The sequence below is a fragment of the Bos indicus genome, chromosome 12, assembly GCF_029378745.1.
Source record: "Bos indicus isolate NIAB-ARS_2022 breed Sahiwal x Tharparkar chromosome 12, NIAB-ARS_B.indTharparkar_mat_pri_1.0, whole genome shotgun sequence".
Lineage (NCBI taxonomy): Eukaryota > Metazoa > Chordata > Mammalia > Artiodactyla > Bovidae > Bos > Bos indicus.
The window spans coordinates 15974692-15988718 of record NC_091771.1 but is presented as its reverse complement, the minus strand read 5'-3'; the positions used below and the strand labels follow the sequence as shown (position 1 = coordinate 15988718).

Genomic DNA, 14027 nt, shown 5'->3' with positions numbered 1-14027 from the left:
TTTTACTTAGTTTAGTAGAGATTATCTAAATAACTGGCTACCAGTACTCACTTGGTAACAGAGCAGGTACTGAATTAGTAGGTACTTGTATACTGCAAGAGTTGAGGTGCCTTGCTGTATGCCTCTTACCTTAACCAAACAGCTCACAGTGTTTTAAAGAACATAGGTGCTTGGGTGCCATTTCAGGTATTTCTGATTCAGGAGATAGCGTCTCATCTGAGTGTCCTGAGCACTCACTCACTCACTAGCTGTGATACACAGACTTGTAAGGACCGCCAGGGAGGGACAAGACAAAGGCAGTGATGATAGGGTTAGGGGCTGCCTGGAGAAATAGTTTATTCGTGTTCCTTCCTGAGAATATGTAATACTTAGTTTAGCTAACTTTATATTCTTGTATATGTTAAGCTAAGCTAAAACATTTTCTGTTATTCTACTAGAAGACCTCTTAAATCAGTATTGAAGCAAGATACTAGAAAGCAGTTTAGAAGGGTTATAAGTACTTTCTTAAACAAGCTTTTATTGTCAGTATGTGTTAGGCCTTTGAGCATTTGTGACCTTATGAAGGTCTTACTAACTTTGCCTAGTTACTAAAGTAAGGTTTGCTATAATGCTGAAGTTAACATCATATATAACTTGGAGTAGGGGACTGAGTGTTGATGCTTCAGAGTGGGCTGCATTATATATGAGGCAACATTCATCTTGATATGGGTAGGAATAAGAGGAGAGCAAAGACAGTAAGAAACCTTGTACTTTTGAGAGCATAGATGAGATCAGAGACATAGATGCGCGCTGCTGAGTTGAGTTTGTTATAGCAAGCCTAATACGTTTGGGTTGAAAGATGTGTATGATTTCCTTAGTTACAGATGAGGCTGGAGTTGATACGATCTGTGTTAATGCCTGAAATGATTTCTTCCCAAACACTGATTCACCAGTCTTTATTTTCTTTAATCTAACACTGTGTTCTGGTAATGCTTTTTTAATATCTTATTTATTTTTCTTTTTTTTCTAGTTTGATGTCCCTCTCAGATTTTTCTCATCTCATGCCTGAATTCAGTATAACATTTGGTTTCAGCCTTATTTAGTTCAACCACATATGTATTGAGTTACCAAGAACTTTGAAAGTTGCTCTTTATATACTCTCTGGCTTAATATTTTTTTACAGTATTAAGTCAGAAAATGTATGTTTTAAATCCTTTTATCTTTTAATGTTTGTGAGCGTAGGTATAATAAGGAAATCTGTGTTTATAATTTAGGAGACTTGGGCCAAGAGAAGGGTAATGATTCTTTTCATTGTCAGAGAATAAAGTTCTAAAGCTAAAATTCAAACTATAGGTTTTCTGACTACATGTCCTGTTGTTTCTATTTTACTTTACTATAACTACCTCAGTAAATATCACTTGTACAATTGAAATATACTTTTGATTATATATTCTACAAATGATTAAGGAGTACAACCACACTTTGCTGGGTTTTTGGAGTACAACAGTTCTTGCACTTGTAGAACTTTATAAAAGGGACAGTATGCCTCCTGAAGAAAGAAATGATTGGTGGATGCTATGAAGGAAACACACAAGAGATCCAGATAGAAATAAAGGATGAGTGGGACCTACTTTCCTTAAATAGTGTGCTTATGAAAAATTTTGAGATGACATATATTTAGAGGCATAAATGCAAGGAAAGAAGCTAGCATTGTAGGTATTGAAGGTAGAAACATTATATGGAGAGAAAAGAATATGTGCCAGTTCTCTGAGATGGGAAATAACTTCATGTGTCCTAGAATTTGGAAGATGATCAGTGTGACTAGAGTACAGTGAGCAAAGGGAGATGGGTAGAGGTCAGAGGTAGAGATGTGCTCAGGACCTTGTTCTTGTGCTCAGGAATTTAAATCTTCTCATGTTCTTCACAGGCTGATTAGGGTAGACAACCAGATATGATAAATACTGCTACTGTGTGAAGTTCTGTGAGAAGACAGATGCACACAGAATTCTGAGGCAATCCACAAAAGCATCCTGAAGAAGAGACATCTGAATTAGGGCCTGAGGGATGAATAGGAGTTGGCTAGAAGGAGCCATGAAAGAAACACTGTCAGGTAGAGAGTCTAGCATGTGTAGACACACAGGACTGGAAAAAAAATATGCTTTGGAGAGTAAAGAATCATGAGGTTGGAGCAGAGGTGTGCTACAATTGGAAGGAAAGGAAAGAAGCTAGGAAAAAGGATGGGTGAGAGACCATAGACCATGTTGTAAATAGCCTAATAAGTCAGGCTAAAAATTTTGGATTTAATTGCCTTTTTCACTGCCTATAATAAGTGCTTTTAAACAGCCTTTTTTTTTTTTTTTTTAAGCAGTTGGGGAAAAAAATTAGTTTTCATCAATAAAAATAAAAACATTAGAGAGTCTACGAAAAGACCAAAGACAACATTAGACCCCTGATAACATGGGCATCCAAGAACTGACCAAAGTCTAAGTTAATAATATGAATTGTAGGAATTGAGAGAGGAAATGGAAAAAAGAAATATTTTGAGAGTGAAATTTATGGTACTTGAATACAGTGGGACTTGGACAACTCAGAATGGGTTTCATGAGTGGGCATGCCATTCATTAAAGTAAGGAAGTATATGAAGAGAGGTGTACCTTTGAAAAACACATTTTTGGGGAAGGATACAGAAGATGAGATGTATTAAGTGATGTTCCTTTTCATTTTCTTTGAAGTATGGAACTTTGTCAGCGTGGTTGGGAAGATAAGTTTTCATTTGTCAGAAAAAGCTTGCCTGAGTAAAGCAGTCTATTTCCTAACATTGCTATAATCAGAAATTTCAAGTATGAATTGCTATAAATTACAGTATTGAATTTGTTTCAGGTTGTTTTGTAAGCTTTGTGACATTAGTATGACCCCCAAACCAGGAATTCAGACAAAGACATGAGTATATAGCTTTCCAGGAACTAGAGTATAGTACATGGAACCATTTTAAATTTAAATTGATTTCAGAAAAAAAAAAAAAAAAAAAAAAGAGGGGGACTGGGTGTAAGGGAACTGACTTCTAGTCCTGAGAGCCTCATGTATTTACCATCTCTGTGACTTTGATAAATCAACTTTTGGACCATAAATTCTAAGAAGAACAGGAGGAAAGGAGGGGTGGACAGAGTTTAGTTTTCTTTCAGTTTTAAGTTTTAAAATTCTGTGAACTTTCATAGCTTGATATATAAAGAATAAGCATGGATAATTCTGATTTCTTTTACCTGTGATAAGAAAGGAAATTCAATATTACTATATTGGCCCCTTCCCTACAGATATCCTAAAATTATTCTGATTAATAAGTTGATGCTAGAGATTTCATGTACCAACCCTGTTGGCCATATTGTTTTGGACCTTTATGACTAACTAGTAAACATTACTTTGTAGTGTGAAAATAGAGACATCATAGTAGCCTAGATCCAGGCACAGTGACCTGCTTTTCAAACATGGCTATCTCTGTGGAAAGGTTCATGCCATTTTCTTAGACATTTTTTGATCCCAGACTAATTTTTTGCTCAATTGGGCATATTGGGCAGCATGCATTCAGTCTGTGTTTATATGATTCGTGTATTAAAATATATATATATATATATATATAAATTTGATGAGGTTATCATCATTTAGCATTTTAAGAAAACAGCTCTTCATCTGAGTAATTATATGATTAAAGTTTTCAGTTTATTAGTATTTATAAATATAGATCACTAATATGAAACACTTTTTATATTTATTTCAAGATGGCTAAGCATCAGTACCCTTATATTCTATTTTATGATAAATTGACATCACAGCAACAATTACTGACAGATGTTTTGTTCTTCTATATTTTCCTCACATAGTAGCTACACTTTGTGTATATATTTTCAGCCTGAAATTAGAGGTGTGACTTACGAGGGAAATTTTTTTTTTCCTTTAGCTCCTATGTTCTACACCTCCTGCTGCCCCTATCCTTTGCCACCAGTGTTCTCAGGCCCTGCTGGGGGGACAGAGAAGATCAGAGGTGAAGGGTAGAGATGGCAGAAAATGGGGTTGGAGCAGTGGGCTGGAGGCAGGGTAGGGAGCATGCAGAGAAAGATGAAAGGCGGATCAGCGGGAGGTGGGAGCGGGGTTGATGGGAGCAGAAAACGCGGTAGTTAGAGGGCAAATAAAGTTGACCTTTAAGAAAAGAATACTTTTAAACATCTAGTGGTGATTATTTGGATGATTAAAAGTAAATATAGTACCTGATTTATATTTGTTGCCAGTGTGACCCTATACACAGATAAAGTTTAAGATTTGCCATACTGTCTTAACAATAGCTTTAATCTGTCAAATTAATCACTGATGAAACTTGATTTTCATTGTAGATCAAAGACCAAGCTCACCAATTCGACATCAGGGAAGGAATGACGAGCTTGAGCGTGATGAACGAAGAGAGGAACGAAGAGTAGACAGAACGGATGATAGAAGAGACGAAAGGGCTAGGGAGAGAGACCGGGAACGGGAGCGCGAGCGGGAGAGGGAGCGCGAGCGGGAGAGGGACCGGGAGAGAGAGAAAGAGAGAGAACTGGAAAGAGAGCGGGCGGCGCGGGAGCGCGAGCGCGAGAGAGAAAGAGAGAAGGAGAGAGACCGGGAGCGAGAGCGTGACCGGGAGCACGACAGAGAGAGGGAGAGAGAAAGGGAGCGCGAGCGGGAGAAAGAGCGGGAGCGCGAGCGCGAAGAGAGGGAGCGGGAGCGTGAGCGGGAGAGGGAGCGCGAACGCGAGCGCGAGCGGGAGAGAGCGAGGGAGAGGGAGCGCGAGCGCGAGCGCCAGAGGGAGTGGGAAGACAAGGAGAAAGCTCGCGAGGACCGCAGGGAAAAGCGGGAAGATCTGCGAGAAGACCGGAACCCCAGAGACGGCCACGAGGAGAGAAAGTCCAAGTAAGTGACCGCGAGCCAGGCTTTTACATTTTAGTGGAGGAATTCAGAAAGTTCCTTACATTAAGTTTCTCAGCGGCACCTAATACCCTGTTCATTCTTTTTCCTCTCTGCATTTTCGTGTATCTCAGCTTTATTTTCTATATTTGGCATGCAACATCTTTTGAATTGTCGACGGAAAAAAGTAACAGTTTTCCCATTATTTTATTTCTGTATCCAACAGATACAGTTAATAATTTTTGTTTACTGTTTGATTGCAGCCATTTTTGATGGCACATTGGTTTGACTGCTGGAGACTTGTTTTTAACAGGAATCCAACCTAACAGTGGTAGAACCAGTGGATTTGTATCCCATTCCTTCATATCCACTGTATAACAAGTTAATAGAGTTGGCTTGTCACCAGGACATAATGCTTGTCCCGTTCCTGATAGTCCTTTATGAGTTTGGTGTACTTAGAAGTTTAGAATCACCGCTGGCAGGCTACAGAAGCATTCATAATGTCTTAGAACTGAGGAACTTCTGGAACCACCAAAGAAGAGAGAGAGAGAGAGGTCCTCTCTGGACTGTGGAGTTATAGTTGTTTTGTTTAGTATGGGCTTCCCAGGTGGAAGAGTGGTAAAGAACCTGCCTGCCAAGCAAGAAACGTGAGTTAGATCCCTGGGTTGGGAAGATCCCCTGGAGAAGGAAATGGCAACCCACTCCAGTATTCTTGCCTGAGAAATCCCATGGACAGAGGAGCCTGGCGGACTACAGTCCATGGCATTGCAAAGGTTCAGTTCAGTTCAGTCGCTCAGTCGTGTCCAACTCTTTGCAACCCCATGAACTGCAGCACACCAGGCCTCCCTGTCCATCACCAACTCCCGGAGTTCACCCAAACACATGTCCATCGAGTCGGTGATGCCATCCAGCCATCTCATCCTCTGTCGTCCCCTTCTCCTCCTGCCCCCAATCCCTCCCAGCATCAGAGTCTTTTCCAATGAGTCAACTCTTTGCATGAGGTGGCCAAAGTACTGGAGTTTCAGCTTTAGCATCAGTCCTTCCAGTGAACACCCAGGGCTGATCTCCTTCAGAATGGACTGGTTGGATCTCCTTGCAGTCCAAGGGACTCTCAAGAGTCTTCTCCAACACCACAATTCAAAGCATCAATTCTTCGGTGCTCAGCTTTCTTCACAGTCCAACTCTCACATCCATACATGACTACTGGAAAAACCATAGCCTTGACTAGATGGACCTTTGTTGGCAAAGTAATGTCTCTGCATTTGAATATGCTGTCTAGGTTGGTCATAACTGTCCTAGGGAGTAAGCATCTTTTAATTTCATGGTTGCAGTCACCATCTGCAGTGATTTTGGAGCCCAAAAAAATAAAGTCTGACACTGTTTCCACTATTTCCCCATCTATTTCCCATGAAGTGATGGGACCAGAAGCCATGATCTTAGTTTTCTGAATGTTGAGCTTTAAGCCAACTTTTTCCCTCTCCTCTTTCACTTTCATCAAGAGGCTTTTTAGTTCCTCTTCACTTCCTGCCATAAGGGTGGTGTCTTCTGCATATCTGAGGTTATTGATATTTCTCCCAGCAATCTTGATTCCAGCTTGTGCTTCTTTCAGCCCAGTGTTTCTCATGATGTACTCTGCATAGAAGTTAAATAATCAGGGTGACAATATACAGCCTTGATGTACTCCTTTTCCTATTTGGAGACCTAGATGTGTTGTTATTATATACCGAGGACATTTCCCTTTCCTTTTCTCTCTTACTCTTTTTTTTTTTTTTAATACCAAAAAACTTATTGCTCAGATATGTGGGAAGTCCAGGGTTTTTATTTGTTCTGATGTGATTATACTCAGATTCTCAAAGCATCAAGAATGGTATTTCTGCACTATTTTCTTATGTGTTAGTTTTAGACTTAGAAAGCTTTTCCCCAAATGACGGCTAGGATGACCCCAGGGTTATACCTGTCAGCTCAGTTAAAGCCTTCATTTGAGGAGTAAACAAGAGAGCTAAGCCAGTCACTATAGCCACAAGAATCCCAGACTCTGATTGGTCAGTTTTGAGGTTTTACAGACCTAAAACCAAACATCCAAATTAAAGGCCTTTTTTTTTCTTTTAATGCCAACTAGAATAGAGGACGCAGTTAAATTTGTTAAGACAAACTGAAAATCATTTATATAGCTTCAGTTTCTTTGCCCCTACTTCTAGCTCATTTGCCTCATGGTGAATACACTCTCTGCTTTAGGCATTTTCATCATTGCTGTTATGGATTTTGGTTATAAACAAACAACATACCACAGAAATGGAGGCTTCTTCCATTAGGTCTTGCCTTCCCTTCAGTCTGCAGTGGTGGTTTTCTATAGTTCACTCTCTGGCTTCCCTCACTCTGCATTAAAAGAAAATATCTCACATTAAACATAAAATTCAGATACTACCTTTAACACATGTAGAGCAAAATATGTATTATTTCTCTTTACTCTGGCCTCTTTAACTCTCTGTCTTCTAAGATTAAAATTCTGAAATATTTGTTATTTGTTTTTTTAGTCCTATGCTTTGATTATATTTTCATGCTTCTAATCTCAATGTACAGTAGCCAGAATTTCTTGGAGCTTGTTGTGGTTAAATATTCCAAGCATTGACAAGAGCCCCAGAAATTTAGTAGTCAGCTGCTCAATAAAGTAACTTGGTATATGAGATAAATATCTTGATGTTTTTATCTATTGTTATCTCAGTATATTGTCATGGTGGAAGTTTAAAACCACCACCATTTATTTGGTCATGATTCTGTGGGTTGGCAGTTTGACTCAGCTCAGCAGAGTGGCTCTTCTGCTGGTTTCATGTAGGATCACTCTGTTTCTCCAGTCAATCTAGCAGGTCAGCTAGGTCTGAATGACCCCAAATGGCCTTCCTCACATGTCTGGCGATGTGCTGGTTGGTGCTGGTTGTTGCTTAGGGCATCTTGACCTCTTTTCCTCTAATACTCTAAACTCTGTTTTTGCATATGATAATAGATACATACCAAGAAGGCAAAAGCAGAAGCTGAAAGGCCTCTTGAATCCTAAATCTCGAGACTTACACGGTGTCATTTTCACCACATCCTCTTGTCATATATAGTAAGTCACTGGGTTAGCCCAGATTCAGAGGATGGGGAAATAGACTACCTGATGATGGCAGGAGCTTTAGATAAGGAATTGTTACAAGCTTGGGCCTGCAGGCGTCATACTACATCTGGGGCCTCATTTTCTACCTGGTTGCTCATCTGTATAAATGAGCCATCAAGAAGGTACATGTGCTACAGTGTTACTCAACTTCTGGTCATAGTATTTATAAACAGTGTTTGTTTAAAAAAAAAAAAAAGTGGTCAAAATTCAGTGAAAATATAGGAAAACACTAGAATAACGCAAGTATCCAGAGATACAGAGAACACTAGTCATCTAAAGTTTAAAGAGTAAGAAATAGTGAACATATGAATTATTTTATTAATTTGTCATTAAGTAGATGATTTAGTTCTAAGAGGTGAGTTAGAACCAGTTTTTCCTAGTGTGCCCACAACATGACAGGCACTGGGCTTATGACATAACAAATGTATTCCTCACTGCAGTTTTATGAGATGGACCCCCATTTTTCACCTATATTCAGATGAAAAAGCTAAGAATGACTTCAAGGAATTTACCTAAAATTGCATAATAAGTAACATGACTAAAAGTTGAACTCAAGTCTTATTTGACCACAAAGCCAATACTAGGTTTTCTCATTTGTCTTTCCAACGAAAGGTATTTCTATATCATAAAACAGTAAAACTGATGAATAAGTTTTAGTAGAGTTGAATCCTCTGCTGTGTCACCACTTTACAGTAATTAAACTGGGCGAATTTCAGTGAGCGATTCTACATGTATGGTAAAAAAAAAAGCAGAGATGGCACCATGTATTTTAAGTCCACAATCATTAAGTCTCAACAAATGAAGAATTTTGTTAAAGATACTAAATAAATGCCCTTTGTATGATACAGATAGCTCTGATAGTATTGTTATCCTGCAGTTATATCTTATAGTTATAGTAAAAAAAAAATAGTAAAAAACAAGGAAATCTTTTTCATCCCCTGGAATCTTACAAATTATGTTTGTCTGATTTAGGAAGCGCTATAGAAATGAAGGGAGTCCTAGCCCTCGGCAGTCACCTAAGCGCCGGCGAGAGCATTCTCCTGACAGTGATGCCTACAACAGTGGAGATGATAAAAGTAAGCAGAATCTGTGTTCCCTGTTTCTAGAGTCAGACTCATTTGTAACCATGAGACAGTTCTTTTACATCAATAGGAAATGATGAATTAAGATTTAAAATTTTTACTTGCTCTGCTGCTTCTGAATATATCACATTGCGACTAAAAAAAGTATGTGTTCGAAATATATAGTCATTTTACCACAGTGGCACTTGTCATTTCCCACTAGTTGTAGTAAAGCTGTACTTCGGTTTTTACTGAAATTATTGTTATTTTTACACTTAAAATGAAAAGGGAGACTCTGGTTTGTTATTTATAGGTAACATGCAGTATTGTTAACATGATGAAAGTCTGATGACTTTTATCTTTTGGTCTAGATGAAAAACATAGACTCTTGAGCCAGGTTGTTCGACCTCAAGAATCACGTTCTCTTAGTCCATCACACCTTACAGAAGACAGGCAGGGTAGATGGAGAGAAGACGATCGTAAACCAGAAAGAAAAGAAAGTTCAAGGCGCTATGAAGAGCAGGATTTCAAAGAGAAAGTTTCTTCTGTAGATAAGCAGAGAGAACAAACAGAAATCACAGAGAGCTCCAGAACTCGTTCACAAGACCTGACAGGACACCACCCATCCGAAGATCGAGACACCTCTGATGGAGCTTATGAGGAGAGCAAGAGAAAAGCAAAGATTCAAAAGAAACCTATTAAGAGAAAGAAAGATGATGATGTTGGAATGGGGAGGGGTAACACAGAGATAGCGTCTGAAGATGGTCAAGTATTTTCACCAAAAAAAGGACAGAAGAAGAAAAGTGTTGAAAAGAAGCGTAAGCGGTCCAGAGGTGATTCTGACATCTCTGATGAAGAAACGGTGCAGCAGAGTAAGAAGAAAAGAGGCCCGAGGACTCCCCCTATCACAGCCAAAGAGGAGCCGGCTGACATGCCCAGTGATAAGGATGGCGCTCTGGAGGACCCTCAGAAGAAAGAGGATACAGCGTTCAGTGACTGGTCTGATGAGGACGTGCCTGACCGCACGGACCTGACGGAGCCAGAGCACGCCGCCACTGCCACCACCCCTGGAAGGACCCCTTCGCCGTCTTCTCTCCCTCCTCCACCACCTCCTTTGGCTGCTACCGCGGCCACCCCTGCCACAGCCTTCAGCACATCGACCACCACCATTTCCACCTCCGCCCTCCCCACCACCAATACATCTTTTACCAGTGAAGACTCCCATAGGAAGTGCCACAGAACACGGGCGGAAAAGGTAGAGGCGCCTCATGTTACTATAGAAGACGCACCACATCGCAAGCCAGTGGATCAGAAGCGGAGCAGCAGCCTCGGCAGCAACCGGAGCAATCGCAGTCACACGTCTGGCCGTCTCCGCTCCCCATCCAACGACTCTGCTCATCGCAGTGGGGATGACCAGAACGGTCGAAAGAGAGTGCTGCATAGCGGCTCAAGAGACAGAGAAAAAACTAAAAGTCTGGAAATCACAGGAGAGAGAAAATCCAGAATTGATCAGCTAAAGCGTGGAGAACCTAGTCGAAGTACTTCCTCAGGTAATAAAAACAAATTATAACCTAACCAGTGTTTCTTATGTGAGTATATTTTGTACATTTTTATGTTTTGTTCGAATTATAATTTTAAAGTAAATGCTAAGTTGTTTATACACTGCCTTAAATTTTTCAAGGAGCTTAAAAAGCTTAGCCATCCCACCATGATGTTACCTATTATCACATTAATACCAATAGAGTAGAGGTACATTCAGTGATGTCACTCAGTTTAACACCAGCATATTAGTAGTATATCTTGGTGGAAAGCACTTACATGTTAAGGGTCTCTCTATTGATGCCTAAAAATTTTAACCTTCTGGTTCTGCTTCTTGCAACCAATGCTTTTTCTCTGTTGACTGCGTAAATAAGGTAGGGGGAGAGGAGGAAGTACATAATGAAATGATCAGTTCTGTTAATGCTTACTTATTTTTACATACTTATTTCTTTAAAGATCTTTTGTGGTTATAGTGGAAATAAACAAGGAAACAAACATGCCTTTTGCATATTTGACACTACTGAAGAGTGGTGGATGTCTTTCTTTGAGATGGATTTTTTCCTTAAGATGAGTTCTTTAGATAATTTAAAATAAGTACAGAAAAAGAGAAATTGTAAGTTTTAAAAGACCTTGTATTAAAGCGTTTTATTTCTGTTTTATCATGTGTTAAGTCTTTGTATATGCTTCATTGATTTTAGATCGCCAGGATTCAAGAAGCCATAGTTCCAGAAGAAGTTCTCCTGAGTCAGATCGACAGGTCCATTCAAGATCGGGGTCGTTTGACAGCAGAGAGAGGCTTCAAGAGCGCGACCGTTATGAGCACGAGAGAGAGCGGGAGCGAGAAAGGAGGGACGTCCGGCAGAGAGACTGGGAGCGGGATGCCGATAAAGATTGGCCCCGGAATAGGGACCGGGATCGACTGCGGGAACGGGAGAGGGAACGGGACAAAAGGAGAGACTTGGACAGGGAGAGGGAGAGACTACTCTCCGATGCCCTGGAAAGGGACCGGGAAAGGGACAGGGACAGAACGTTTGAGGGTTCTCAAGTAGAGTCTGTGAAACGCAGTGAAGTCAAACTGGAGAGTGAGCATGACAGAGACCTAGAAGGCAGTTCCCGAGACTCTGGAGCTTTGGATAAAGAAAGGCTGGATAAAGATCTGGGATCTGTGCAGGGATTTGAAGATACAAGTAGAGCTGAGAGGACTGAGAGTGTGGAAGGTGAGTGTCACTCCTTTCCGTCTCTTTCACTGCCCCATTTCTTCTCAGATCTCATAGGAAACCAGCACTTCCCTTTTGAAGGGTCATCTGATAAGATTATTGACTCCATTGTTTTAGGGAAAATAGATTTTATAAGGAAAAGGCCTATGATACTTAAAAAACTTGTTCCCCTTGTTAGTACTTTTAAGGTAGACTTGGTTCTAATAAGCCTAAATGAGATAAAATTATAGTCATCCTTCAGTCTCTCAGATTCTGCAGGAGTGGGTTCCAGAGCCTGCCACAGGTAGTAAAATCTGAGGATGCTCAGGTCCCTTATTAAAACTGACTCCCAGCTCCTAGAATGAGGGACTCTGAGAAGGCCACGTACACCCTTTTACCCAGTCAGAGCCAGCCTCCGCTGTGTGGCCCTCCGTTGTCCATCCTTCACCCCCAGCCTGCTGTACAAACTGACTCACCTCTGTGTTCTCTGGATGGTCTCCCTCCTCAAGCCTTCTCTGAGTCGGCTCTTCCCATTGCCTGACAGACCTTTTCCCTTCTATCTTTTCTTACTCAAACAGCAAGTCCCAGTTTATGCATTATTTCCTCTGTGAAACCGTCTCTGCTAAAGGTGCTCTTTAAAATTGCCAAAGCACCTTGTTTATACATCTTTAATAGCATCTCTGCACCATATTGTAAATTATTTTTCCATGGTTCTCTCCCCATTATATTGTACTCCTTTGTTAGGCACCATAGGTTTTTATTTCTTTATCTTCGAGCCGCTAGCAAGGACACAATAAATAGCTGATGCGTGAAAATCTGTCCTGCCTGTCCATACCTGTCCTACGTCTTATTCTGTGGTGAATTATAGCCCAGGGTAACAACAGTAATGGCCTCCCCTGAGAATGCTCCTGGAAATTCTGCCTCCATGAACTGTCCAGTTCTGATACCAGTGCTTATGTGCCCTTTCCACTTCAAGCCCCCAAGAAACTTCTCGGATGCTTAGTACATGAGCAGTAATATTTTACATTCCTTTTATTTGCTGTATTGTTGTACTAGTCCCAGAATAAAGTTGTTCACATTCTTTTAAAACTATAAACATCCTTGTATCTTTTGGTTATTTGGTTAGATATATTTCAGTACACCAAACTGTTAACATATTTTTTCTACTTGACAAAAACGTTTCTACCTCGTGGTCGTCACAATCATTTTTATCTAAAATTTGAATTTCAGTAGCATCAATTTGTGAGCCGTAGTACTATTGGAGGTACAACCTTGGGGTATAATTGAATGTAATTTGAATTAATCATTATAATCACTCTCCTGTGACTAGAATTTGTGCCCTTCATCCCTAAAATATACCATTCATTGTTTGTGATCATGGATAATGTGGCATGGAGATTTAGAAGTGAAATGAAAAACTTTACCCACTTAAAGTAGGACAGTTTGATAAGCTTGAAAAGTTAAAAACCCTTTTATTTGCATTTATGTTTAGATGTATATTTGTATAATGAAGTTAAAATTGTTTAGAAGTGAATTGGTAGGGGTATGAGGAGATTAGTACAGAATTTAATACAGTAGAAAATTATTAGAAATGACTAGAAACATCCCATAGTTTATTTGCTGCAAGTTTATATCTATAAAGGATACTGTTGCATTTTGAAACCTAGTGTTGTAAACTCAGTAAAGTATATGGATAGAACCTGCTTAGAACTCTTAAATGTACTGTGTAGTACTGTGATAATTGAAGTTTACAAGTAACTCACCAAGAGACAAAGCTTTAGTGTAGGTAGTTGAGACAAGTTGGTAAATAAAGAAATGGAAGATACACTAGTGGTTAATAACAAAAATACTTTAAAATTATATTACAGCAATCTTTTAAAATTGCATTTATTAATTAAAGGAAAACATTGGCATAGGGAAGATAATTGGGAGATCGGTGGTGGAGGGGGATGGGGATTAATGGCACTTACATTTCTACCTCTCCACTGTAGAGTTAGGTCTTCATATCATGAATAAAATATTATGAGCTAAGACTTAAACTTCGAATTAATTCTAGTAATTAGTTTGCAAGCTTTTAAAAATTGAATTAATTTTGATAAATTAATGCATCCTTTTGAAATTAGTAGATTTTCTGAATCAGTTTTATTAAAGTTAACTAGTATTAATGTTCGT

At 39.7% G+C, this 14027-nt stretch overlaps 1 protein-coding gene across 11 annotated transcripts in view; it reads left to right on the top strand.

The window, feature by feature from the left end:
* The window catches only part of ZC3H13 (zinc finger CCCH-type containing 13), a 103788-nt gene that overhangs the window by 77558 nt on the left and 12203 nt on the right, over window positions 1-14027 (top strand). For 9 of the 11 annotated variants that reach the window (XR_011569680.1, XM_070800057.1, XM_070800058.1 and 6 more), the window contains 5 exons: window positions 3932-4015; window positions 4362-4914; window positions 9032-9135; window positions 9492-10670; window positions 11358-11876. Coding sequence is in view for 10 of the 11 variants with exons in the window: in XM_070800057.1 (XP_070656158.1) it covers window positions 3932-4015; window positions 4362-4914; window positions 9032-9135; window positions 9492-10670; window positions 11358-11876 (2439 nt within the window). In the remaining variant the exon portion in view is untranslated. The remainder of the gene's footprint in view (window positions 1-3931; window positions 4016-4361; window positions 4915-9031; window positions 9136-9491; window positions 10671-11357; window positions 11877-14027) is intronic. The other 2 variants (XM_019971240.2, XM_019971238.2) reach the window with 1 other exon arrangement.